The 27,716-nt window shown below is 40.6% G+C and overlaps 1 protein-coding gene across 10 annotated transcripts; it reads right to left on the reverse strand.

Moving 5' to 3' along the window:
* On the reverse strand, nt 1-27,703 carry NMRK1 (nicotinamide riboside kinase 1). 10 transcript variants are annotated; one of them, XM_019034068.3, is made up of 10 exons: nt 27,463-27,677; nt 26,066-26,147; nt 22,535-22,598; nt 16,904-16,994; nt 16,573-16,621; nt 9,306-9,453; nt 9,153-9,224; nt 8,407-8,513; nt 6,179-6,262; nt 1-983 (listed from the first exon to the last, which is right to left on the reverse strand). In XM_019034068.3, the coding sequence occupies exons 3-10, from the start codon at nt 22,561-22,563 to the stop codon at nt 964-966; spliced, it is 600 nt and encodes a 199-aa protein (XP_018889613.1). In that variant the 5' UTR covers nt 22,564-22,598; nt 26,066-26,147; nt 27,463-27,677; the 3' UTR covers nt 1-963. The 10 variants fall into 10 exon arrangements, with proteins under 10 accessions (XP_018889613.1, XP_055207143.1, XP_055207144.1 ...); XM_055351168.2 differs by having other exon boundaries at nt 27,106-27,669; XM_055351169.2 differs by lacking the exon at nt 27,463-27,677 and adding an exon at nt 26,251-27,203.
* Between the last annotated feature and the right edge of the window lie 13 nt (nt 27,704-27,716).

A 27,716-nucleotide genomic window follows, 5' to 3' on the forward strand; every position in this document is an offset into this window, starting at 1 on the left:
TTGTGTGTAATCTTTTTATTAATAAGCAAAAGATTGTTCAGTACATAATTTAAACTCCAGCATTGAAAGCAGCCTCAAGAGATCACACAATTCAGATCTCCTTCTGTGCTTTCCAAAGATAGGTCCCCTGGATTCCACATGATTGAAGTAATTGCTTATTTCTGTGATTTTAGACCGCTGGTTTGACAAAAACAAAATGAACCACGAGGGGGGAGAAAGAAACCAGAAACCCTATTTGTAATAAAGTCTCAACAATGAGATACAATGGTATTAGATACACGCCAAAACACACACACACACACACATACACACACACACTCAACAAAATACACAAATAATCCTAGATCTTGTAGCGAATTGTTGATTTATTCATTGTGGCTGCAGCTCCTAGTAATGCTATTATTTGCAGGTGGTGAGTGTTGGTATGGGATGGTATGGAGCAACATTTTCCAAATTGTGGTTGTGATCAATATGTTTTTTAAAATTAAAGATGGAAAAACATCACAGTGCATAATATATAAGGTCAATGTCTTGTGATACTTGATGTACGTATGTATCACACACACACACACACACCTACACACAAATACACAAACATACACAATGAATTCTACAGATATTGGATTGTGATGTAATCTTTCTTACTCTGATCTCCAGTTAGAAAAGTTTGACAATCATTGTTATAGAGCTATGTTCAGAAAGTAGAGACTATCTGACTCACTGTGAGCTCTGCTGTATCTATGCGCTCCCTGGAGAAGGAGCAACTTGCTAAGGTAGAGTCCTGTCCATTGGCATGGATATTTATTGTTCCACATGTTGGGAAAACCATGTGCAATAAAAATCAAACATATGAAACAATGGCTGTCATTGTACCACAGTATACATTGTATCTTGGTTAAGGTTCTTAAATTACTCCTTTGAGTTTCCTAATTCACTTCAGGAAGGATTTGCTGTGTTCCGTCTTTATGCTGTCACTTGCAAACCTTGGGAATAAACATAAAAAGAAATTAATGGAGAATTCCAATTCTCATTTTATTAAATCTTTACATCAACAACAGTAAATCTAAGGATGTTTAAATTAGAGGGATTCTGGAGCCAAAAATGCTGGTTTCCTGTAAAGAACTAAATTGAGTCCAAGTCCCATTCTTTTAATCCCTGCATTAAATTTGAAGCATACCTTAAAATATCAGATAGATATCCAACATCACTTGTAGTTCGTATAGTAATCCTTGACTTCAGAGAATGAAATAGTTTGAAGACTAGAATAAAACCACAAAGGGTAGTTGTCTGCAGTGTAATCCTTGTTTTGGAGTGTTACCCTTGATGTGGGGAAAGTATTGTTACCTTTAATCCCTTTTCTTAAACGAAGGAAGCCCAGTGGAATACTTGATTTGGCATAGAAATTCAATGATAAACCTACCACATTCTTATTACACAGCTGATGTTGCAGAGCACACATTTTTTTGGGTAGTATTTCATTTTTGAAATATGTAAAATGTAAAAATGATTACATCCTTTGACTACATAAGTGACACTTCTGGGAATTTACTCCAGGGATATAATTCAAAAAGAAGAAAACCAACAAAGAGTAGGTGTAGATATTTTTTATGGCATGTGATTTATCCATGTGAAACACTTGTAACAACAGTAAATATCCAACAATTGGGAAATGGTTAAGTGATCTTATATTAATTTGGACTACTGTACAAGATAATTATACTATAATTTTATAATGAGATTATATTTTATATTTAATGAGAAAAATACAAACATCTGATAATTAAATTTTATTTTGCAACTTCTTATTCCTTTGATTTGGAACTAGACATGTGACATCTTTCTTCTGTGCTAAAGGGTCAATGTCAAGTCTTACATTTCTCTTCAGTGTACAAAACAGAACTCAGCCTTGATTTTGTTTTTAACTGGAAGAGCTACTTAGTTTCATTTTATAATGAACTCTATAAAGCTGCATAAATATTAAATACTAATTTAGAAACAGAGATAAGCATGGCTGATTAACTACACTGTCCTTGCAGTCTTGTAAAAGAGAGATTGATGTGAACAGCAAAAAGACTGGATGTGTACTCATTAAAATGTTAACACTAATGATTGGAGGGAACACAGGTGATTACTTCCTCCCTTTTGCTTTATATTAAACATTTAAAAAGGCTGAGCATGGTGGCTGATGCCTGTAATCCCAGCACTATGGGAGGCTGAGGCAGGCGGATTACCTGAGGTCAGGAGTTTGAGACCAGCCTGATCAACATAGCGAAACCCCGTCTTGACTAAAAATACAAAAATTAGCAGGGCGTGGTAGTGCGTACCTGTAATCCCAGCTACTGGGGAGGCTGAGGTAGGAGATCACCTGAACCCAGAAGGTGGAGGTTGCAGTGAGCTGAGATCGTGCCACTGCACTCCAGCCTGGGTGACAGAGCAACTCCATATTGGCTGGGCACAGTGGTTCACACCTGTAATCCCAGCATTCTGGGAGGCCGAGGTGGGTGGAGGTCAGGAGATTGAGACCACCCTGGCTAACATGGTGAAACCCCGTCTCTACTAAAAAAATATTAAAAATTAGCCAGGTGTGATGGCTGGCACCTGTGGTCTCAGTTACTCGGGAGGCTGAGGCAGGAGAATGGTGTGAACCCAGGAGGCGGAGCTTGCAGTGAGCCGAAATTGTGCCACTGCACTCCAGCCTGGGCGACAGAGCGAAACTCCATCTCAAAAAAAGAAAGAAAGAAAGAAAGAAAGAAAAAAAGACTCCATATGAGAAAAATAAAAAATAAAAATAAATAAAAAATAAAAAAAACCTTAAAAATAATATGTTTTTATAATGAGGTGAAAATAAATGTTTTTAAAGGGAGTTTGAACGTTCCTGGTGGCTAGACTACTTTGTTTTAGTAAGAATAAGCAAATAATTAAATTTTGCCTCATACTTTGGATTTAAATAAGGATTAAATTAAATGTGTAACTCCATTCTCTTACTCTGCTGGATTATTTATTGTTTCATTAACAATTAAATTCAGTCTTTCTTGTTTCCCCTTCATTATTATTACCTTATCATAATTATGATTTTATGTACTTAAGACTGAAAAATTAGCTAAACAAGTTTATGAGATGTGAGAAAAAAAACCCTGAAGATTAGTCACTAGAAACACTGAAAGGCCTCCCCAGCTAGCTCAGTGTGTGTCATATTCAGGGTTAAACCAGGCTATGCTGAGGGTACCTTCAGGAAAGCTTTGCCAGGATACTGTGGATGGAAGAAATAGGAAAGGTGATAGGTTACTAGAAATAAAACAGTAACTTATTTATGTAACTGAGAAAAACCAGCATAAATGTTGGAGGTAAGAAAAGCTGATGTATTTCTGTTTTTATCCCTCTTTTAAGTTTTTTTTTTAAACTTTATCTAATATCTAGAAGCCTCAAATGGCATAGCTAAATACTTTCCTGCCTGCCTCTAGGATGTAGGGAAGGAAGGAGGGGGGTCACAACACAGGGAAATGCACTTTCTTGTGAGCTAGCAGCACCTGTCAAAACATGTCAGCTGTTCTTGGGCCTTGGAACAGATGGTGAAGACTGAATTTGGAATGGAGCTGGTTGCAATTTACCTGAGCTACATGACAAAGGCTACTTTCATCTTTATCAGTAGGTAGATCATAAGGCCAAACTCCAGTGTATGACTTAGTCATAAAGGAAAGCTGGACCCAAGCACTGGCCATTGCTGAGAAGACAAAGAGCTATAGGTGTCCAACAGCTGAAACACTCCTGGAAGTGCCTCATTAGGGACAGAAAGGGGAGCCAATAACTCTCAGAGAAGTGGCTCTGGCTCATGTGCTATCATTTATGAAGGCTGAGCCCCTCCCTTCACCCCACACCCTCTATATCCACTCATGTTGGTGCTCTGAGATTCATTATGGAAGGCCTGACTTTCATCAAAGTAACAGATGGCAGGAGTGGGCGGGCATATCTGGCAAGGATTCTAAATTCTACTTGCAAGAAGAAAATTTAAAATGGTCCTGAAATTCCTTCAAATTGGTTCATGCCTATATGATGGGCTGATCCTGAAATCAACAATGTTTAGGATCAATGAGCGGCCTAGTTGGGCTCAGTCTCCTAGTCAAAGAGGAATTTATTGAGGATGTAGGTAGGAAATCTAATTCTTACTGAGGAAGGACAACATTTGGACTAGGGCAATTGCTTCTCACCAAAAAAAAACATATAATATTCTTCCCTGCTGGAGTGAGTCATACTGTCTTCTCTGAGCCAGCTGATGATTGCATTTTGCTGGTGTTAGCCATGGAAGTTCTTTTAATTCAAATAGTTCAAATATAACAACAGCTACATCTACAGTTTTGTCCCTTAAGCATGTTTTTTCGACTTTCTTCTTCTGGTTTCTACCTCCTGCCCTGCTTTCTCTTTGGGAAATTTTTGATTTTTTAATTTTTAGAAATAGGGCTGTCTGTCTCCCAGGGTGGAGTGCAATGGCACATTCATGGCTCACTGCAGCCTTGACTTCCTGGGCTCAAGCCATCCTCCCACCTCAATACCCTGAGTAGCTGAGATTATAGGCACGTGCCACTATGCCCAGCTAATTTTTTGTTTTTATTTTTCTGAGACAGAGTCTCACTCTGTCACCAGACTGGAGTGCAGTGGCGTGCAATCTTAGCTCACTGCAATGTCTGCCCCCGGAGTTCAAGAGATTCCCCTGCCTCAGCCTCCCGGGTAGCTGGGACTGCAGGCGCGCGCCACCACACCTGGCTAATTTTCTGTATTTTAGTAGAGACGGGGTTTCACCACGTTGGCCAGGATGGTCTGGATCTCCCGACCTCATGATCTGCCTGCCTCGGCCTCCCAAAGTGCTGGGATTACAGATGTGAGCCACTGTGCCTGGTAGCTAATTTTTAAAAAATTTTAATTTTTGTAGAAATGGAGTCCCTCTCACTATGTTGCTCAGGCTGGTCTTGAACTCCTGGCCCCAAGCAATCCTCCCAATTTAGCCTCCCAAAGTGCTGGGATTACAAATGTGAGCCATTGCAACTGGCCAGAGAAATCTTTAAAATCAGAAGGTCTTAGGTGGGGTATTCAATTACAAGATGGGTTATGTGATGTAGGCCTGGCCAATCAGAGTATGCCATCTCCCTGGCCATAGTGGTTGGTTTGGCAAGTCATGTGATCCAGCAGGACCAATCATCTGGGCTACAACAAAACATTGCTTTTTAGAAAACTATTTAAAATAAAGAATTTCAAATTTATGCAAAAGAAGTGTGAATAAATATGAACCTCCTTGTACTCAATACTCAGCTCCAACATTTACCAACTCGTGGTCAAATCTTGAAAAAGATATCTTTTTACCCTGGGACTGATGGACCTAGGAGGATGTTGTTGTCAACAGACATCAGGTCAGTGGAGAGCCTGACTTCAAAATAAACCCTAAATAGAAAGTAGAATAGAAGCAGAGTCCTGAGGACCTCATTTGAGTTCCTTAACCCATTAATGTTGGAGGTTGCAAATTATTTTTGTGAAAAACCAGACCTTGGTGATGACCTTGAGCAGTAGGATATAAATAACTCCTACAAGCTTAGAGTTCCAACAGTGGAACACTAGGCATAAATGAGTTAATCCAGCTGAGCCTGAAGCCACCATTACCCCTGTACTGTCTTTCTGCTGTAGCCATATTTAGGCAGATCTCTGTCACTTGCAAACAGTGCCGTCCAATATGAAAACCTTAAGCAAACACTTCATAATACTTTTTAAAATCTTTTGTTTATCTTTGAGGTATTTGGAAAGTAGAAATTTTACAGAAAGTCTTTAAGGGAATAAAAGAAAAGGGGAGCTCTGGACATACTAAAAAAAATCATCAGCATTTTAATTATACTGTGCCCAAAGGATACTTCCAGTCCCATTTGGTACAGCCATCTACTAAAAATTTTAAAGTAAATCACATAAATAGCATTAAGAGATGTAACAAAGCGTACATGGTTTTACCCCTAAAAACAGACAAAATAATTGAGTCTCCAAACCCCCCAGAATTTCTGATTTTGAATTATCCTCAAAGCAAAGAATGGATGAGCACAATCACTCCTACATTAGCATTCTGGTATTCCATTCTTTCATATGTAATGAATGATTTTCCTGGTTGTTTCTCCTCTACCATCCACTTTGTTAGCACAATACTTACACTTTTGCTTTGCTAGTTCTTGTATTAGATCTTCATATACTTGCAAAAAGAGGTCCTCTTCAGATTTTGTTCCATCCAGGTACACTACGAAGGGGAAAAGAGAGCAGTTCAAATGCTAACAGGCTTATTAATATACAATGTTTACTTTGGCACCCAACATCTCTTGTAAATGTCAATAGGTTTAACCAAGGCACCCAGGACCATAACTTAAAAGGAAATTAATAGTGATTAAAGAAAGAAATAGATGCTAGCCAGGTATAATAGGTCAAAAATATTGGATTGTTACAGATAAATCCACACTGGCTTATGTGAAAATTATTTAATTAAAAGAGAAGAGAAAGAAAGAAGAAAGGAGGAAAGAAACAGAAGAAAGAAAGTGGTGTTGTGCATACGGCACTTTAGGTGCACTGAAGGTGTTCACCCAAAAGGGTCACTTAAGGAGTAATTCTTCAACATACTTATACATCAGGATCACCTGGGAAGCTTCTTAAACCATGCAGTGGTCTGGGATCTGCCACATATGTACAAACTCAGAATTCACCAGGCTCAGAAAATATGTATTTTGTGTGTGTGTATGTTTGTGTGTGTGTGTGTTTTCTGCTATCAGAGAAAAGACGTTATTTTTAATAAAACTGGCATAAGCAGCTTTGGAGAAAAAGTAGAAGTTGTCTAGGTTAAAGGAAGGAAAGGGCCTTCTGGTCAGAAAACAGCATGAGTAGGGAGAGGCAAGAGCACTGATGCACCCTTTGGAATGGCTAGAATATGGGGAAGCTCCAGGAACAGCGTGAGATGAGATTTTAGAGCAAGGGTGTACCTCAGTCATTAGACGCCTTGATGTCTGGCTGTTTGGATTGTATCTCAAAGATCTGGAGATGACTCAAGGTATTCAGCAGGGCAGGAGCCTGATTAGATTTGCATTTTAGGTAAAAGGGAGAGAAGGGAAGCAAGAGGATGTTCTTGCAACCAATGGTCCAAGTTGGACGTGGTGCAGCCAGAATCTCAGCATTGGCCCTGGGGGTACACTCCGTGTGCATTCCGCATGGCTCTGACATAGCTGCCTATCCTGGAGGCCAACAGGCTTCTCACAACACAGACAAGTCCCCTTTATTGTAAAAAGCATACATCAGTTCTTACTCCTTTGCCTTATCCAACAGCCTTCTGCCATCTTCTCTGCATTGAGTGCCCTATTCCAGTGATCTGTTCTTAGCTCAAGCCCACAGATCCGGATGCTTACCTCCAAATTGCTACATATGTCTCCCAGGCACCTCAACCTCATTATGTGCAAAACAGACATGCATTCCTCCCTTACAGGTCTGCAATGCCTTCACTTTTTTCTAACATCCGTCAGTTGCTGAGGCATCTGTCATCTTCCCGCCCCCTCCATAGCTGTTCTATCACCCAGTTCTACTGAGTGCGGGCGTCTAACATCACACCCTATAAATCTATCCTCCTCCATTCTCCACACAGCCAGAGGGGTCTTAACTAAAACAAGAATTTTTATCAATCATGCCCTTGTTTAAAACTTCTCTCTAGAGAGCTTCCTACTTCTCTGAGAACAATGATCAAAGTCCTTACCTAGATTATTGGCCTTATAAGGTCTGGACCCTGCCTGTATCACCAGCATCAATCCACTCCCCTGGTTTTCTTTACCAGAAAGCTTTCTCAACACCAGCTTTCTTTCAGGGGTTTCTCATTCCTTCCTGTCCCCTGGCCCTTTCATGTGCCACACCCACTTTCTGGGGTAATCTTCTATCTCCCCAACTCATCTCCTTTGTTCAGTTAAACTCATTGAAGTTTGGTTAAATGTGACTTCCTCAAGGAAGCCTTTCCTGACTACCGGGATCTCGGCAGTCCCCTAGAACTTGGTGTCACAGAACTTACACCAGCTGGAAAGGACAGGCTTGGGCCGCTGGTATCTCTAGCACCTGTTTCCATGACAGAATGTTACCTGCATAAGAGCAGGGGCTGGGTCTGCCTTATTCCCCTCACCATCTCCAGGGCAGCACTGGAAGGCATTCATTCAATACTGGTTGAATGAATAACCATCCAGAAGCTGACAAGAGCCACAGAGAGAAACAGAAACCAGGAGAACCAGCTATGGAAAAGGAGAAGCCCAGAGTGTTCTTGCTTAAGCATCCCTTTATACTTTTCTATCAGTCCTTTCTTTTCTATACTTTGAGGCAAATGACAAGTAAAAGGCCTTGAACAGAAGGAGAAAAGGCACTTACCAACTTCCCATGTGATGTCCTGCATTTCTTGTCTGTACTTTAGATACATGGGCCACACGTGGCCATCAAAGTATCCCGGAGAGTCTGGAGGCTGATAGACCCTTGTACTATCAAAACACGTAGGAAACTTTATGTTGACAGAAACACACAATTGATAAAGTAAAATATGAATGGTCAGGATAATGGGGAAATCACTCAGAGGCTGAATCTAAACAGGATTAGGACTACATGTACTACATGTTTTAACTCAATGGCAGTTAGAACGACAGTAACATGGATTTAGTTCTCTGATATTAAAATTAACTTTGTAATCCACTGACTATCATTCTTAATCATCCTTTTTCCTTCTAGTGCTTTATAAGAGAACTAAGAGACAAATAGTGTAAATAACAATGGAGAGACCACTATGTTGGATTAAGCTTTGAACTAATTGGTGTTCTTTGTAGCTGTGGCAGAACAGGCTCACTTACATTAAAATCATAATCACCATGGGCTTGCTTTGTTTGAGGATTTAGGAGAAATGAGCCAAAAGCTTGATATAAGGCCCTTTTCTTAGAAAGTAATTTGCATTACTCCATGCGGATGACCATTTACGGAAAAGAGTTTTGCTCCTTTTGTAAAAGAGTTAAGGCTTCCTGTCTCTGAAAAATGACCTATACACATTGCTCAATAATGTTGCTGTCCTCATTTTTCTTCTACATTTTTTGTTTTGAATTACAACTCACAAAGATGGCTTCAAAACTTACCTCCTCCTCCTTTTACATTCTTCATATGGAATAGTCAGGAAATAGCTTCTATTCCATATAGTGTCAAGGGGCCTAAAATAACAGCATACTTAGTTCACAAGGGTTTTTATCCCCCCATTCACTCAGAGACAATATTAGGGTGGAGATGCTTACTTATAATTAAAAAGAAGAAAACCTTCGATGATTAAAATGGGAATTTCCTCAGCACTTTCCTGGTCTGTTGATACCACAGAGTGTCTTGCGCTTTCCATCCAGCAGGAAATGGCTGACATCATTTTTTCCATGTTAAGTGCTTCAAGCACTTCAAACAAACACACAAAAATATGCAATCAATATAGCAAAAAATTTTGTGATGTGACTTTTTGTGATGAGTATATCCAGGATTCTGTAAATATATACACCACCATTTTATTTCCCTTCAAAACTCCTAATAACAAATAATTTAGATAACATGTTGAAACTCTAATGCTGACAAACCAGAGTGAAACATTTTTATTATGGAAAATTTCAAACATACAAAAAAGTAAAGTACAGGGAACTCTACGTCCCTATTACCAGCTCTGATAATCAGAAACCCATGGCTAACCTTGCTTTACTTATAACTTCGATTCTCTCCTGACTACACAAAAATTTAAAATTTTTAGAAGATGAAATATCTACAGATAAGTTTGAAAGATACATGACACATGCAGGGAAATATCTGTAATGTCTTTGGCAAAGAGTTAAGATATTTAATATACCAAAGAGCTCTTCTAGATAAATAACTAAAAGTCAGACTATTTGTAAAGAACACAAATATGTCATTGTCACACTCTAAAATGTACATACTTCTCGAGCTAATTGTGATTTTAGAAAAGTAGCCTATAGCTTTTAAAAGTATGGTACTTAAACCAGTAGTATTAGCATCACCTGGGAACTTGTCAGAAATGCAAATTCTCAGCTCCACTCCAGAACTACTGAATTGAGCCAACAGCACTTAAGAGTGCTTTTTAGTGGAAGGTTTTTAAATGATGGATTAATTTATTTAATAGACATAGGACTATTAAGATTTTTTTTCTTTGTTCTGGTGTTAGTTTTGGTAAGCGATGTCTTTCTAGGAAATTGTCAATTTCACCTAACTTTTCAAATTTATTTGTAGAGTAAGAGTGTTCATAATATCCTTTTATCTCTTTAATGTCTGTAGGATCTACAGTGATATTACCTTTTTTGCTTTTGGTATTTGTAATCTGTTCCTTCTCTATTTTTTTTTAATCAGACTTATTTAATCTGGGGATTGCTCAGATTCTTGAAGTTTTACGTCTTAAACCAAATTTGAGAAGTTTTTTTTTAAACCATTACTTCTTTGAATACTTTTTTAGTCCCACACTTTCTCCTCTCTGAGACTCCAATGATACGAATATTAGATCTTTCATTATTGTTCCACATTTTTATTCATTTCTTTTCAGTCTATTCTCTGTTGTTCAGATTGAGTAATTTGTATTGTTCTGTCTTTAAGTTCACTAATTATTTTCTCTGTCATAGTTACTCTGCTAATGAGCCAATCCAGTGATTTTTCAAATTTTGATTAATGTATTTTTTCCACTCTAAAATTTCCATCTGGTTCTTTTTTCAAATCTTCTATTTCTTTACTGAGGCAGTCTAGTTTTTCACTTGTTTCAAGCCTGTTTGCAATATTATGTTTACAGCCTTTTAATAATGCTGCTTTCAATTCTTTGTCAGATAATTTCAACATCTGTGTCATCATGGTATTGGTGTCCGTTGATTCATTTTTCTTAGTCAAGTTGAGACTTTTCTGGTTCTTGGTATAATAAGTGATTCTCAGTTGTGTCCAGGACATTTTAGATCCTGTGTTATGAGGCTGTAGATCCTATTTAATCTTTTGCAGGCAGTCACTCTGTTCTGGTATAGCTTGCAGGTTCAGGTGGGGGTGGATGCTCTGCTTCCTGCTAGGCCCTGCTGATGCTGTGTTGTGGGGGAAGTTGGTCCATTGTGAAAAGAGGGCGTCAAGGAGAGTGCTGGTTAAGTTTCATTGCTGCTAGTTGTGGGGAGAAGTTCAGCTTTCCACTGGGTTCTGCTGACAGGAGCTGACACCCCCTGAGTAAGGAAGGTGAAGTGCCAACCTGCTCCACTGCACACTGCCTCTTTCCACCTGAGTACTGCCAGGTGGAGGTGAAAGTGCAGCTTCCTGTTTGGTTCCACTGATCCAACCCCCATGGGTGACGTGGAGGGGTGACTCACCCTGCCTTGCTAATGCTGAATGGATCTTCTGGAAGTCTAGCTCCGCACCCAGCTAACACCATGAGGGGAGGACAGTTTTGCCTTTTGTGTCTGGCTAGAGTAGGGTGGATATTATCAAAAACTTTTTCTATTCTGGTAGGCCACCCTTTTCCTTGTCCCTTTTTTAGCCTGTGCCTATGGATGGTTCCATGTTGTACACTTCTCCTGTATATGTAGGAGGCAAAAAGAAAACCCATGGATCCCATAGCCATGTCATTCCTCCTGTCCTGGAATCTTTAGCCAGCATGCTTTCTTTTTTCCTTTCAGTCTTCCTTTGTCTGTTTGTTGCATTATGTCTAGGGTTTTTCATTGCAGGAGGGAGGACCAGTGAGCAATGGGACTAATCCATCTTGGCTGGAACCAGCAGTCTTACTACTTCTGATATATTTTTGTTATCATTCAGTTAAAAATATTTTCTAATTTTCATTGTGATTTAGCTTTTGACCCAAGGAATAGATAAGTGTTTTGCTTCAGATAAAATACAATGATGTTTGGGATTTGCTTCAAAACAATACAGGTGAATAGAGTGGGTGAGGGTATAGATGAAATATAATTGGTCAACATTTCATCATTATTAAAACTGGATGGCGAACTCATGAGAGAGTTCATTATACTTTTCTGCTGACTTCTGCATATGTTTGAAATTTTCCATTAGAAAAAGTTTTTGAAAATCAGAAAAAAGGGTAATGCTTACTTTTCAAACATTTGGTTATTGATTTTTAATTTACTTCATGGTGATTATAGAGTATCTTTATATTTCTTCAATCCATAAAATGTATTAGGACTTACTCCATGCCCTTGCATATATGGACTGTTTGGGGTAATATATTCCATGTACTCAAGAAAAAAAAATATGTATTCTGCTGTTATTAGGTGCATGTTCTGTACATGTCAGTTTTTGGTCAAGTTAGTTAATTGTATTGTTCAAATCTGTTATATCATTAGCAGTTTTTGTCTGCGAGTCTCATTAGTGGCTGTTACGAGTTGAATGCGTCCCCCTATGTTAAAGTCCTAATGCCCAGTTCTCCAGAATGTGACTTTATTTGGAAATATGGTCATTACAGATACAATCAGTTAAGATGAGGTCACACTGGAGTAGGGTGGGCACCTGATGCAATATGACTGGTTACAGAAGGAGAAAATTCAGACACACGTGGGGAGAGCACCATGTGGAGATGTAGTCAGGGACTGGGGTGATGCAGCCGAAGCCAAGGCTGCCGGAGATTTCAGCAAACACCAGAAGCCAGGAGAGGGGCACCAAAAAGAGTCTCCCTCATAGCCTCAGAGGGAACCCACCCTGCTGACACCTGGATCTCAGACTTCTGGCCTCTTGAATTGTGAGACAATAATTTTCTGTTGTTTAAGGCATTCTGTGGTACTTTGTTATGTTGCCCTAGCAAACTAATACACAAAGGAAGTTGTGTTAAAATCCACCTCATCAGCTGGGCGTCGTGGCTCACACCTGTATCCCAGTACTTTGGGAGGCTGAGGTGGGCAGATCACCTGAGGTCAGGAGTTCGAGACCAGCCTGGCCAACATGGCGAAACCCCAAATCTACTTAAAAAAAAAAAAAATTAGTCAGGCATGGTGGTGTGTGGCTGTAGTCCCAGCTACTCAGGAGGCTGAGGCATGAGAATTGTTTGAACCTGGGCAGCAGAGGTTGCAGTGAGCCAAAATCACACCACTGCACTCCAGCCTGGGTGACAGAGTGAGACTCCATCTCAATAAAAAATAAACAAACAAACAAAAAACTCCCCACACCAATTGCGGATTTGTCTTTCTCTCCTCTTAGCTCTGTCAGTGTTTATTTAATGCATTTTAATGTTACGGTATTAGGTAGATAAAAATTTTAGGTTGTTTTATCTTCCTGTCGAAGTAACTCATTTCTCTCTATCTCAGTAATACTCAGCCTTAAAGTTTACTTCGTTTGGTATTAGTATAGTTGCTAGAGTTATAACAGTTCTTTCAGTAGGTGTTTCCATCATGGATCTTTTCCTAGCCTTTTACTGCCTATATTTCTATGTCCTTATACATATCCTTTTTCTTTTTTTTCTTTTTTGAGACAGAGTCTTGCTCTGTTGCCCAGACTGGAGTGCAGTGGCACAACCCTGGCTCACTGCAACCTCAGCCTCCCAGGTTCAAGTGATTCTCCCGCTTCGGCTTCCTGAGTAGCTGGGACTATAGGCGTGAGTTACCGCACCTGGCCATTAAGTCTTTCTCTTTTAAGGAGCTTATTGTTGGCTTAAAAAAAAATACCAGTCTGACAATTTTTGGAGTATTTTAGTTCCTTTCACTTAATGTGGCTACTGGTATATTTGGGCTTAAATCTATCATCTTACTATTATTTTCTATTTTTCCACCATCTTTTGATTGATTGATTTATTTTTTTTGAGACAGTCTCACTCTGTCACCTAAGCTGGAGTGCAGTGGCATATCTCGGCTCACTATAGCCTTTGCCTCCCGGGCTCAAGTGAGCCTCTCGCCTCAGTCTCCTTGGTAGGCTGGGACCACAGGTGCGCACCACCACACCTGGCTAATTTTTGTATTTTTTGTAGAGACAGGGTTTTGCCATGTTGCTCAGGCTGGTCTTGAACCCCTTGGACTCAAGTAATCTACCCACCTTGGCCTCCCAAAGAGCTGGGCTTACAGGTGTGAGCCACCACACCCGGCCATCCTTTGATTTTTAATTTTTGTTTTGACTTCTTTCATATTAATCAACTATATTCCATTGAAAATGAATTATTTCCTCTACAAACTTGATAGTTCCACATTTTAAAACTATCCTGTTTGTGCTCAGAAAGCCTTGACTAGTACTTTGATTTACCTTAAATTTGTACATTTACCTAAAATGTTCAAGTTTTTCCTTAAGATAGATTCCTGATGTGAGATGCTTGAAGTCATGGCATGAACATGCTAAGTTTGGGACACATGCTCAACCTCCTTTCCAGAAAGACTGTACCAATTTATCTATATACTTCCATCTAAAGTATATTAGGGCCTTTGTTTTACTGAGCCCATGCTATCACTGGATAATTATCATTGCTTTAAACATCTTCGTTTACTTGGTAAGTGGGAAAAAAAGTAATTTGCAGTTCTTTAAGGTTGACTTTTATTGTACATTTATTAATCCAATAACTGACTGCTTCTATGAAGAGCTTATTCACATCCTTAGGCCCCTTTCCTACAGGGATATTAGTTTTTCTTATCAGTTTGCAAGAATTCATTAAAAATTAGAAATAGTAACTCTTTTCCAATTGTTGAAAACTGTTTTTCCTTGTTTTTCACCCTTACTTTGTAATGATTTTTCTCACTAACCTCTGGACGAGAGGAAGAGAAAAAAAAAAAAATGATCCTGGCTGCAACTCAAGATGCAAGAACAGAGAGTGAGTCAAGAATTTTGCCTCTCATAAAACTATTATGTGTCTGTAAGAACTGATCGATAATACTTTTCCTAAAAGGTTATCAGTTAAAAATAGAGAACATTATGACTTTTTAAAGAGAGCTCCCTCTGTCACTAGTTTGTGTAAGTACTCAATGATCATCTTTTTAATTATAAAAGTTAATAAGATCATCAAATATTAAACTGCCTATTAGCATGATATTCTCTACAGAAAATGTTTTATGATAGGCTGTAATCCTTTGGCTTCAAAACTGTGAGCTTGGAGTAAGGAATGAGGAGAATCCATCTAAAATATATTCACAAACCTTTCTGAACAGAGAAAAAAACAAAACCAAACCACAGTGGCCTAGTACTTTGGCCACCAAGAAGGAAAGCTGAAAGAATGAGAGAATATAGTTTGCTCCAGGCAAAATTCTCTCATGGGTGGTTGAGGGTGGCCAATGTAGCTACTTATACATCTTCAGAACGGGAATGGGCAGAGGGACAGCAAGCCTAACTTGCTTCAGAAGAAAACCCTGTGATTCCATGTGGAGAAAGGGGAACCATCATATACTATTGGAAGGAATGTAAATTAGTACAGCCTCTATGGAGAAGTACAGAGATTCCTCAAAAAATTAAAAATAGAACTACCACATGATCCAGCAATTCTATTACCAGGTATATATCCAAAATAAAAGAAATCAATATATCCAAGAAATATCTGCAATCCCATGTTTATTGCAGCACTATTCAAAAATAGCCAGAATATGAAATGAACCTAAATACCCATCGATGAATAAATGAACAAAGAAAGTATGGTGTGTATATGTAATGGAATATCATGCAGCCTTAAAAAGAATGAAGTCCTGTCATTTGCAGCAACATGGATGGAACTGGAGGCCATTATGTTAAATGAAATAAGTCAGGCACAGAAAGACAAATATCTCCTGTCCTCATGCATATGTGGGAGCTAAAACAAGTGGATTTCATGAAGATAAGAGAGTAGACTGGTGGTTAACAGAGACCTGGAAGGGGAGGCAGGTGGGGGGAATGAAGGGAGAAAAAAAGAGTATTTACTATCAATGAACTGTACACTTAAGATTGGTAAAGATAGTAAATTATATAGGCATATTTTACCTCAATTAGAAAGAAGAAAAATCTATCATTTCAGTGTTTTCAGTTTTATTATTTCATTTTAAAAAATATATATTTTTGAGACAGGGTCTCACTCTGTCACCCAGGGTGGAGTACAGTCGTGCGATCTCGGTTCACTGCAGACTCAGTCTCCTGGGCAAAGTGATCCTCCCACCTTAGCCTCCAAAGGAGCTGTGACTACAGGCATGCACCACCACACCTGGCTAATTTTTATATTTTTTTGGGTAGAGATGGAATCTCCCTATGTTGCTCAGGCTGGTTTGAAACTCCTGAGCTCAAGTGATCTGCCTGCCTCGGCCTTCCAAAAGTGCTGGCATTACAGGTGTAAGCCTCCAAGCCTGGCCCCAATGTTTTCAGTTTTAAATATAAAACTGGAAAAAGGTTTTAACTTATTTAAATAGTTCAACATAAATCAGAAACCTACAAATGCAGGCTTAAAGTACAACAATACATTTAAACACATTTTAAGACTGCCTTCACAGATATAGTGAAGTTCTTTTTTTAAATTTTTGTTCCACAGAACCATCAACTTCAACATAGTGAAGTTCTTTGGGTTTGAAAAAGAAAATGAACATAAGCATATAATATTTGACAAGTAAATCTACTTACCATCATACTGCAAAAATCCATTTTTATCTGTCTCTATCTCAGACTCTGGCTGGAAAAATAATAAAGTACCCATCAAAACAGTGTGTAGGAAAGAAATAATACAATTATAGACTAAAGAGGAGAGAAGTCTTTAATAAATGCTTTGGATGATCAAAGAAAGATCAGCACTGATAGACAGTGCCATCTAGTGGATAAGTAGCACCATTGCACTGAGCCTAATTTCAATACAAAACGTAAATCTCTAGCCAAAGACTTCTTGGATGTAATTCAATTAACTTGGTGGTTAAACATTTTTGTATTAAATAAATAATTTAAGAAGTTTTATAGATACCTTGAAGAAATCATCCTGAGATATGACACTGCAATTTGGGAGGTGTTTCTGCAAATTCTTAGCCAGTGTTGTTTTCCCACCGTTTGTCACACTGAAGCAAAGAAAAAGGAAAGTACCAAGAAGGAAAATGCATTAAAAATCATTAAACACTTTTTTTTTTTTTGAGAGACAGGGTCTCGCTGTGTCACCAAGGCTGGAGTGCAGTGGTGCAATCTTGGCTCACTGCAACCTCCGATTCATGGGTTCAAGTGATTCTCCTGCCTCAGCCTCCCGAGGAGCTGGGATTACAGGTGCTTGCCACCACGCCTGGCTAATTTTTGTATTTTTAGTAGAGATGGGGTTTCACCATGTTAGACAGGCTGGTCTGAAACTCCTGACCTCAGGTGATCCACCCGCCTTGGCCTCCCAAAGTGCTTGGGTGTGAGCCACCAGGCCTGGCCCAAAATTAAACACTTTAAAATAATTTTTTAAGAGGGTATTTAAAGCAATATTTACTATTTAAGAAAAAAATGATTTCTTTCATAGATAGTGCCTTAAACCACAGGCACTGGTAGATCTGATGTACTTAATAATAAGAAATAAGCTGGGAAAGATGAAGGAGAAAGGTAACTACCAAGTAAGTGAACTGAGTAACAGTAACACTTAAAAATACAGACACTGTGTTGGAAGCAAAATTTTTTTTGCCTATGTCAAAATATTCACATGGTTCATATGCAACACAGAGAATATGAGTAGCACATTTTAGCGCAAGTGTATAAAACTGCATACGGTCACTGTGATTTTGCCTCAAGGCACAGTGGAAAAAACAGAGGAATGGCTTATTACAAGCCCCCCTACCATGAAATCACATTTCCTCTGCGATGCCTCCTTTTCCCCATCTCTCTCCACCTGGGGGCCAGCTGGGAGGTCTGTTGTAGCTTATCACAACAGGCCAGTTATTTGTCTCTTCTGACCAGACTGTGAAGTCCAGGAGAAGGGGCACTGAGTTACTCCTCTTTAGATCTAGTTTTGCAGCATCGAGGAGATCACACGGGAGGGAGGCACTTCTCGATTCAGTCATTTATTGAAAGAGTGTTTTAACCTGGGGCTCATGTCTGTGAACATAAGTCAGGGCATTTGTGAACTTGAATGAGAAAAAAATTATACCTTTATTTTCATTGAATTCTGACAGAAATTTAGCATCTCCTTTAATTATAAATATAAGTGAAATAAGTACCTCTGACATTCACCAAGAGAAATCACAGATGTTTTCATATTATGTTGCAGTTGGGGTGGATATCTTGAAGTATCATCAATGTTCATCATTGTTTCTGATTTATGGCATTGTTTAGACCCACCTCTGGATATTGTTATTTAATATATTAACATAGAAGAGTATATATCACAATATCACACATTTGTTTTTAAAAATATTTTTATAACTATATTTCAATATAACCAATTTCTTTTGTATTCCTGCATTTTATTTTGTACACTTAAAACTATTACTCTGAGGTCAAGATATCACCATACCACCAAAATGTTCACAGCACAAAAACCTCCTGACTACATATCTATTTGTAAGAAACTTTGCTTAATCCCAGATGAGATCAATCCACAAATACTTATAATCTAGAAAAGGGAAAATGAACTAATATCCATTCATCAAAATGGCTTGTATATAACTCAATTACTACCTTATACCTCAAGGTAGAAGGAACCTGATTCACAAGATTTCTCATGTAACCTTACGATATACGATTGGGTAGGATATGGGCCATCTCTTTGAAAACGATGAAAAGTGAGTGGGTGCTACCCTATGTATCGAGAACATATTATGACTTTTCCCCTTCTTTAACAAAAATGTCTGTAAACCATACCAAATGTCCACAGTTTAGGTATTAAGTTTTGGGTTAAATGAGATAGTGAACAGGGGTGACTTTATTACAATATGAACAATCTGGCTAGAAAAATCTGTCATTTTTTAGACTTATCTCTGTTAAGATCACGCAGTCAAACCAACAGTAGTAATTAGATCCTTTCTCACTGACTTAGCTAAAGCTAATGAGAAATACACACCCCATTTTTGCACAAGCCTTGGAAGAGACAGATCGGCTAGAAGACAGTCTGAGATATGGAGAGGAGAGGGGAGAAAAAGTATTTAAACAAGCCTGCACCTAAGATCCACACTCAGACTGCAGACCTCCTGGTCAGGTGACAGCTCAGGCCACCCAAAACATGGCGGAAAGGAATAGGAACCTTCCTTGGGGAAGGGAATAGGATGGGGGAAAGGGATAGGAATGGGGGAATAGGAATGGGGGAATAGGATGGGGGAAAGGAATAGGAAGGCCACCCAAAACCTGTGGGAAAGGAATAGGAACATTTTCCTATGGCACGCCAACAACCACCACGTGTAGCACACTCACAGCCTTGCTTGTGTGTGCTATCCAACCTGAGGGGAAGCGTGCCTAGCATGTATTCTGTCCTAGGATCTGAGGAAGGAAAAAGGGTGACTACTTGGTGCCACTCCCTTCTTTGCTCACAACACCCAAATAAATGCACAACTCCTGCCCCATTTATTTTTTTATGTACCAGGTAACAAGAGGGCTCATTGTATTTGGACATAACAGTGGGCTGGGGAGAAGTTAAAAGGCTGTCTGTAATTACTCAAACATGTGGAGAATACATTCTGCAACAGGTAGATGTTAATATTCCAATTTTCCAGTTGAGGAAACTAAGGATTGAGAAGTTGTATACTAATAAAACTAGTCCATGTTAAGTAATGGAGATGGGAAGTCTAATGCCAGGATGGATTTAAACTTTTTTATGTTGTGGGACTCTGAGAGAATCCCATGAAGGTTATCATCTCTTTCCCCAGTGACTGAGTTTGGATGTTTGGCCCCTCCAGATCTCATATTGAAATGTGATCCCTGGCCGGGCACGGTGACTCACACCTGTAATCCCAGTACTTTGGGAGGCCGAGGTGGGCGGATCACCTGAGGTCAGGAGCTGAAGACCAGCCTGGTCAACATGGTGAAACCCCACCTCTATTAAAAATACAAAAATTAGCTGGGCGTGGTGGTGCATGCCTGTAGTCCCAGCAACTTGGGAGGCTGAGGCAGGAGAATCGCTTGAACCCATGAGGCGGAGGCTGCAGTGAGCCGAGATTGCACCACTGCACTCCAGCCTGGGCGAGCAAGACTCTGTCTCAAAAAAGAAATGTGATCCCCAAGCTGGAGGTGGGGCCTGCTGGCAGGTGTTTGGCTCATGAGGGCAGATCGCTCATGAAGGGTTTGGTGCCATCCCCATGGTAATGAGTGAGTTCTTGCTCTGTTGCTTCACGTGAGAGCTGGTTGTTTAAAAAGTCTGAGACCTCCCTCTCACTCTCTCTTGCTCCTTCTTCTGCCATGTGACGTGTTGGATCCCCTTCATCTTCCACCATGACTGTAAGCTTCCTGAGGCCCTCATCAGAAGCACATATCACCACCATGTTTCTTGTAGAGCCTGCAGAACAGTGAGCCAAATAAACCTCCTTTTCTTTATAAATTACTAAGTTTCAGGCATTCCTTTATAGCAAGACAAATGGACTAACACACCCAGAAAAATGACTGTCTTTACATTTGTGTTAAATTTCCAGGAGGTTCATGGATGCCCCCTGAATTCCTTCAGAACCCCTGTTATTTGCAATTGAATAATTACTAAGTTATTACTTCCCTATGAAGTAATTATTCGATTGAGGCTTATTGGACAATTGCTTCCTAGGGAAGCAAGTGGTTAAGTTCACAAGATGCAAGGCAGGAACAAAAGTCGCCTTAACTGAATCCGGCATGGGCTTCACAGGTGCAGCAGCACTAAAATGAAACTGAGGCACTTGGCCAGGAGCAGTGGCTCATCCTTGTAATCCCAGCACTTTGGGAGGCCCAGATGGGAAGATTGTTTGAGGTCAGGAGTTCAAGACCAACCTGGATAACATAGTGAGACCCTGTTTCTTAAAAGAAAAAAAGAAGAAATCATGGCACTTGCTAAATAAAAGATAGTGGAAAGAAGGCTTTCTTAGGAAGTTATGGATAGTACCTAGTACACAGGACAAGACAGGAGGTAGGTTTCTAGGTATACGGCCCTGTATTGGGACATTGAGAAGAGGGAAATCTTATTTACAGAGATGCCAGATGAAGGCTGGATTGGATCCTGTAGTGGACTTTGTAGTTGCCTCTCCAGGTTCCATGTCTGTTTTCTAGGTCCGGTTGGGACTGCTCCCACTCTCAATTCCAGAACAGAACCCACTGACCTAAACCAATCAGTGTAATCCCATCTCTTTTACCACGGTGGCTAAGTGTATGTGGACCAGGCTTGTCCAGCAAAGGGAGACCTATGACCTAGGGGAAGAGAAGCATTTCCCCTTCTGCCCAGTGACAGGCTATGAAGAAACAAGTCACAGGGCTCCTAGTAGATCTTTGTGACCAAAAGGATAAGCCAATTCTAAGATGAACCCAAATGAAAGACACATAAAAGAGAGAAAAACTGCCTTTGGTGATACCACTGAGCTCCTGTATCAAATTTTTCCTGCAGCCTGCTACCCCTGAGGCTAATACATTTCCTTTATTACTTACAGATGGCCTTCATACACCATGATATTCAGATTTAATTCTCAATAACTCGGAACCACTGAATATCATTCATCAGGCAGATAATCAAAATGTTCTGTATGAAGATTAAACTGATAGAGGTGTGTAGGAAACATTAGAAGGGAAAGATGGGGATTAGGGAATGACAGCCTGTATCAGGATGGTGGCAGTGAGTGTGAGAAGGAAGAGAAACACAAGAGAAGTACTGCAGAGAAAAACTGAACTTTTCTTCTGGTTAGATGGGAGGCAAAGCAGAGTTCTGACATTTAGTTCACTCAATTTTACTTCTGATTGATGACTTACTATGGTAATGTAATACCATAACACAGTGATTTCCCCAAAATTACAAACAAAGTAGTCTCAGATATTTTATTAATTGGGTCACAAACAATGTGAATATACTTAGAGTAAAGGTGAACATAATATGGTAGCAAAACAAATAATGTCATTTTCAGTTGATGTTGATGTTTTATTTGCATGCCTGCCTATGGCACCACAGGTAGGATGACCATATATATATTTAGAACATGTTTGAGAGAAAGAGAGGTGCATCCAGGGCCACAAGGATTAGCTTGGGCAACATGGGACATAAGGCCACCCAAAACATGGGGGAAAGGAATGGAGGTGAAGGTGTTCTGTATACCAAATGTCTGAAGCTGGGCACAGCTAGAAAGAAACTAAGTTTTCTCCTCCATCGTGATGAAGGAGAATGATATGGGAAATGATAAATCATCCTGAATGAAAGCAGTGCCTAATCAGACCTTGTCTCTGGTGTTAGCTCCACAAAATAAATGGGAAAGTGGGTAAATGTGGTTGACTGACTCTTCTGTTTCTCTGTTTATAGAAAACTCTTCCATCTCTTGTTGGCATTTATGAAGCCAGTGCTCCACTGATATTCCACAGTGGTCTGCTCTTCCCCAGGACTCTGGAATCCTCACTGCTTCTCCGTCCTCCACTCCATCCACACAGAAACACCATTTGGACATCCTCAGTATCTTAAAGAGCTGTTTGTAGCAAAATTACTCACCCACTGATTCCAATGATAAATGTTTTCATAATTAGCTTTGAAAATCTCAGCTTCCTAATATTTCCTAAAAGTAAAAAAAAAAAAAAAAAATCAAATGCATTTCATTTAGATGTCTAGGGAGATAAAAGAAAGAATCCTAAATTAGGAGCACCAGCTGAGAGGGGAGGATGACAGTGACCTTTCAGCCCAGCCCCGCATTATCCACATTCCCGCCGCACTGGCTTCCCCTGCTACCACTGAGTGCCAACCACAGGGGCGTGCTCAGGGCCTGTCAAACAGTTCAACGTCAGGTGACCTGCCGGAGCACTCCCCCTTGAACGTCTGTTTTCTGGGCGTGGAAGAATTGCTAGGCCACAGCGTGGTATATGAAGTTTCATCCTGTCCTTAGCCAGGTTGCCTTCCACCTTCACGATTCAGTCGCCTGGGTATGACTCATTATCAGTGAGGGAGGGACCCCTGTGGGCTGGCCTCTTTCTCCCCTCATGAGACAAGAAAAAAGTCACTGCTGACCAGAGGCAAAAAGAAGCTAATGCCGTTTAAAGATACTGCCCTTATGAGACAAGAAGAAAGTTACTGCTGGCCAGAGGCAAAACGAAGCTAATGCCGTTTAAAGACACTATTTCTTCACCCAAAAGCCTAGGTCTTGGGCCTGGCTAGGTACATTTTCTTTGGAAACAGGCCAGATAGTAAATATTTGACACTATGTGGGCCAAGAGGCAAAATCTAGGTTGTTATGTATGGACTTATATAACAAGAGAAAAAACATTTTCACAATTTTTTTTGATGAAATTCAACATATAATCATATTTTTTTTAACAGGTCTACTAATGACAAGAATGAAATTCCCTTTTATTGGGCTATCATTTCCCTTAATTGGATTTCTGTAGTGCTTTCTACATGAAACTGCAAATGTTCAGGCAGAGGGCCAAGTTAAGCCACCGGCCACTGTTTTGTGGACTTTTGGTTTAGGGGATGGAGGGCAGTTTCATACATGCCTCCCTAATGTTCACTAAAGTAGTCCTTGGTTATTACAATGGGCCATTTTTCTCACTAAGTGAAAAGGTGAAGCACAGCTGGAGGGAATCTTAGAATAGTGGCTCCTGAAGGTCATCCCTGACGGCCACTGTTCTTCCTTCCTATCTGCTCAGGGGGGTTGCCAGGTACCTAGGCCGTGTAGCCAGAGGCAAGCGGCTGCCTGCCAAGCTGGAGGCTCCCAGCAATGCTCCAGTTTCTATGATCTGTGTCCACACTCTCCCTGGGGAGGGGTTATGCAGAAAAAAGCCTGGTGGGGAGAGGGCTATTGTTGTCTGACTTCTTGGCTTATCTAAATATCCCACATTGAGTACAATTGCTTAAGACTGGGGTCCACTTCCATTAACAAGTCTATGTGAGACAAGAATTCAATAATGACTGTGATAAAATAGCAGCAGGGCACTGTGGCTCATGCCTATAATCCCAGCACTTTGGGAGGCCAAGGCAGGCGGATTGCTTGAGCTCAGGAGTTTGAGACCAGCCTGGGCAACATGGCAAAACGCTGTCTCTACCAAAAATACAAAAGATTATCCAGGCATGGTGGCATGCTCCTGTAGTCCCAGCTACTTCGGAGGCTGAGGTGGGAGGATTGCTTGAGCCTACAAGGTGGTGGTAGCAGTGAGTGGAGATTGAGCCGCTGCACTCCAGCCTGGGTGGCAGAGTGAGGCCCTGTCTTAAAAAATAAAATAAAATAGCAGACAAGTTGGATATTTAAGTTTCATCCAGAGTTATGTTGTTGAATACACATCTCCATCCAAATTTACAAGATGTATCGAGGGAATGACTGCATACAATGAATATTGTAAAATACATTTTTATGTTGTAATTTTTCTGCTTTTGAATTTTATTTTACCCTATTCTTATTTTTTCGGTATGTCGGTGCAATGCTGCCAATTAGCCTTTTTTTGGGAAGGGAGAGGCTGCTCTTTATCTCACTTTTGTGGTGATAAATGTTCTTTCTCTTACAAAACTATGTTGTCAGAAGATGTTAGTAGAGTGATATCCTCACTTTACCAAATAAAATAAAAATTCATAAAACTTTGTCATTCCTTGCCCCCATTATTTTTGGATAGCTCGCTGAAGCATAAATTCTCAAACTTGGAGAAGTATAGCTTTAGAGATTACTTGGTCTACCCCTTCATTTTGCATAAGTGGAAACTGGCTCAGACAATAGAGCAATTTGCCTAAGGTCACACAGACAGTAAGTGGAAAAGCCAGATATTAAACTAAACCAATCGAGCTGACTTCTTTCTATCACTCCAAGCTGCTAAATAAAGCACTTTATTACTAACAGCAAAGAAAGGGTGTTAGGTATGTGCTAGCTTAATTGTCAGGCTCTGATGTATAATTGATGTCATTCTTACTGATGTATTATTGATGGGGCATCTATTTGCTGTGCACACAGAATGGAAAGGACTACTGGTCCCCGTCCTAATTGCCACATCTGTGGTTACACGTGTGACCGTTGCATCAATTACATGGCATGTAAACAACAAGTGAGCATGGTTGTGGCATGGGAAATAGGCTTGAGGGGGGTTACTTGCATTCAGGAACCAGGAGTAAGATGGCATAAAAAACCTACTTATAAAATCTCTCAGATACAGTCAAATGTAAGTTTTTTTTTTTTTTTTTTTTTTTTTTTTTTAACCAAAACAGGAACTCCCAGTTCTACATTAGTTAGCAGTCTGGGCCTGTCCAAGCCAGTGTTTGGGTAAATGCTGGGCATACCCTATCAGCTATGAGCAAGTGACAATGTGATGGGAAGGGTGGGTAACTGGAACATGCAGAGACAAGAGAGGCAACTGGGCTAAGTGACTAGGGTGGGGTGGGGGGTAGGCCTAGCAATCCCTGAAGCCATTTATTTCAAAAACAGTGTGGATGCACAGGGCAGCTTTAGGGGAGCTCCAAGTTCAGGCCTGGCACTGTCCACCTCCACATCACGTTCTACTATTTCATTGCCTGTTGCCCCTATAAAAACTATTAAAATCACCAAGGCTGCAGTGAGCCATGACTGCGCCACTGCATTGCAGCCTTGGTGACACAGCGAGACCCTATCTTGAAAAAAAGCAAAACAAACAGGCAAAAAACAACCCAAAAACTGCCTCCCATAAAACCAAAAACAAAACAAAAAATCAAATTTAAAAAGCTAGCAATTGAGTTGCCAGGCTTCATGAAGCAAATGCAAGCTTCGTACAAACTGTAAATCATGTGATGTGTCCAAAGGGTCATCACTTCAGGGCACGTCTATCACTAGAATCCACACCACCTTCAATCTCATGGAATATCTGTGTAGTTTATTTTCCCAGTGCGTGCAAAGCTTTCCTCAACAGCGGAGAAGTTTTGCATAGCAGGATAACAAACTAGGATAGCCAAGAGCAAACCTGAAATGATTAATTTTTATTTTTTACACTTTTTTTAACCCTAAGTAAAATGTTGGGTTTTTAAAAATAATTCAGGTGTGTTTATTATGCTTAATTCATTTCACTACTAAACACTTGCCTTTTGGATTCTAAACTGCAGAATGGTCAGAAGTGGCATGTGCAGAATCAGCAGATTGTACGAACTCTCTAACGCAAATGATCTGAAAGACAGTTGACAAAGTTCCTGCTAAATGTGCGCTTCAAATGTATCTACAGGACAGTCTGATATTTTAAAAAGAGAAAAATGTTTCCAGGACTTCTTACTCTGTATTCTATTCAACAGCTATTTTGATTCTCTTCTTCCAGGAGATAGGGCAGTCTTTTCCTACTATTGTTTAAACTTTGCTCCCTTTTGGTAAACAAATCCCTGAAGGCTGGGTTTTTTTTTTTTTTTAGACAGAGTCACGCTCTGTTGCCAGGCTGGAGTGCAGTGGCGCAATCTCGGCTCACTGCAACCTCCGCCTTCTGGGTTCAAGTGATTCTCCTGCCCCAGCCTCCCGAGTAGCTGGGACTACAGGCGTCCGCCACCACGCCCAGCTAATTTTTTGTAGTTTCAGTAGAGATCGGGTTTCACCATGTTGGCCAAGATGGTCTTGATCTCTTGACCTCGTGATCCACCGGCCTTGGCCTCCCAAAGTGCTGGGATTACAGACGTGAAGGGCTGGGGTTTTTGAAAACGCAATTCATGCCCCTCCCCCATTGGTTTCATTTATGTAGGTTCTTAAGTAAACAGTTTTTTCTTTCCCCAAATATACAATTAATTTACAATATTGACTGTTATTTTGAACTTATGCCATTGGCTTCCTTGTGTACTCCAGTTCTTTCCTCCCACCGAAGATTCAATCCGCTAGATCAGGGGTAGGAAAACTTTTTCTGTAAAGTGCCAGATAGGAAATGCTTTGGGCTTTGCCAGCTGCTACTCAACCCTGCTGGGTAATGCGAAAGCGGCCACAGACAACACAGATGCAAATGAGAGTGACCGTGTTCCAGTAAAATTTTACGGACACTGAAATCGGAATTTCATGTAATTTTCACGTGTCACAAAGTATTATATTTCTTTTTATTTCTTTTCAGTCATTAAAAAAAGTAAAAAAAAAAAAAATTCTTAGCAGGCCTTACAGTAACAGGCAGCAGGCGGGCAGTAGGTCATCACCCCAACGCTAGAGGAATGAGACCATGTCGACCCGCGAGGATCAAGTCCTGATCCTGTCCCTGGCGACTTCTCCAGGCTGCGCGGTCTCTTGGAGGCAGCGTTCCTATTTTCAGGATTATTCCCGGGCGCTAGAGCACCACGCCACCATGAGTACACGTCCTCCTCGGCAGGCCACCTATCAGCTCTGTGAGGGTGGCAAGACTCCAGGCAAGGCTTTCAGGGCGCAACCAAGTCCCGGGCTCCAGCACAGAAACCCTCTGGAAACACCTCCAGGCCCCAGCAAGGCGGCGCGGCGCGGCAGGGGCGAGCACGTACGCACTCACCTGGCGCCAGTTCGAGTCCTCCCAAACACAGCGGTAGAGGCGACAGCCAAGCGCGCGCCTGTACCCAGTGCGCCGCTACCCGCAGCTCGCTCCCCGAGAGGCCCACAGCCCCTTTCCTCCTGGGTTAGAGGGATGCCAGGTAGGGGCGGTCACCAGAGGCCCCTTTTCTCTACTCTCGGCGCCGGGTTCCAGCCCCCGTTGGGGCGGGGCGGGGCGGGGCGGGGCTCCGGCTAGCTTGGCCTCTTCCGCGCGCC

This window comes from Gorilla gorilla, chromosome 13, assembly GCF_029281585.2.
Source record: "Gorilla gorilla gorilla isolate KB3781 chromosome 13, NHGRI_mGorGor1-v2.1_pri, whole genome shotgun sequence".
NCBI classification, from domain to species: domain Eukaryota; kingdom Metazoa; phylum Chordata; class Mammalia; order Primates; family Hominidae; genus Gorilla; species Gorilla gorilla.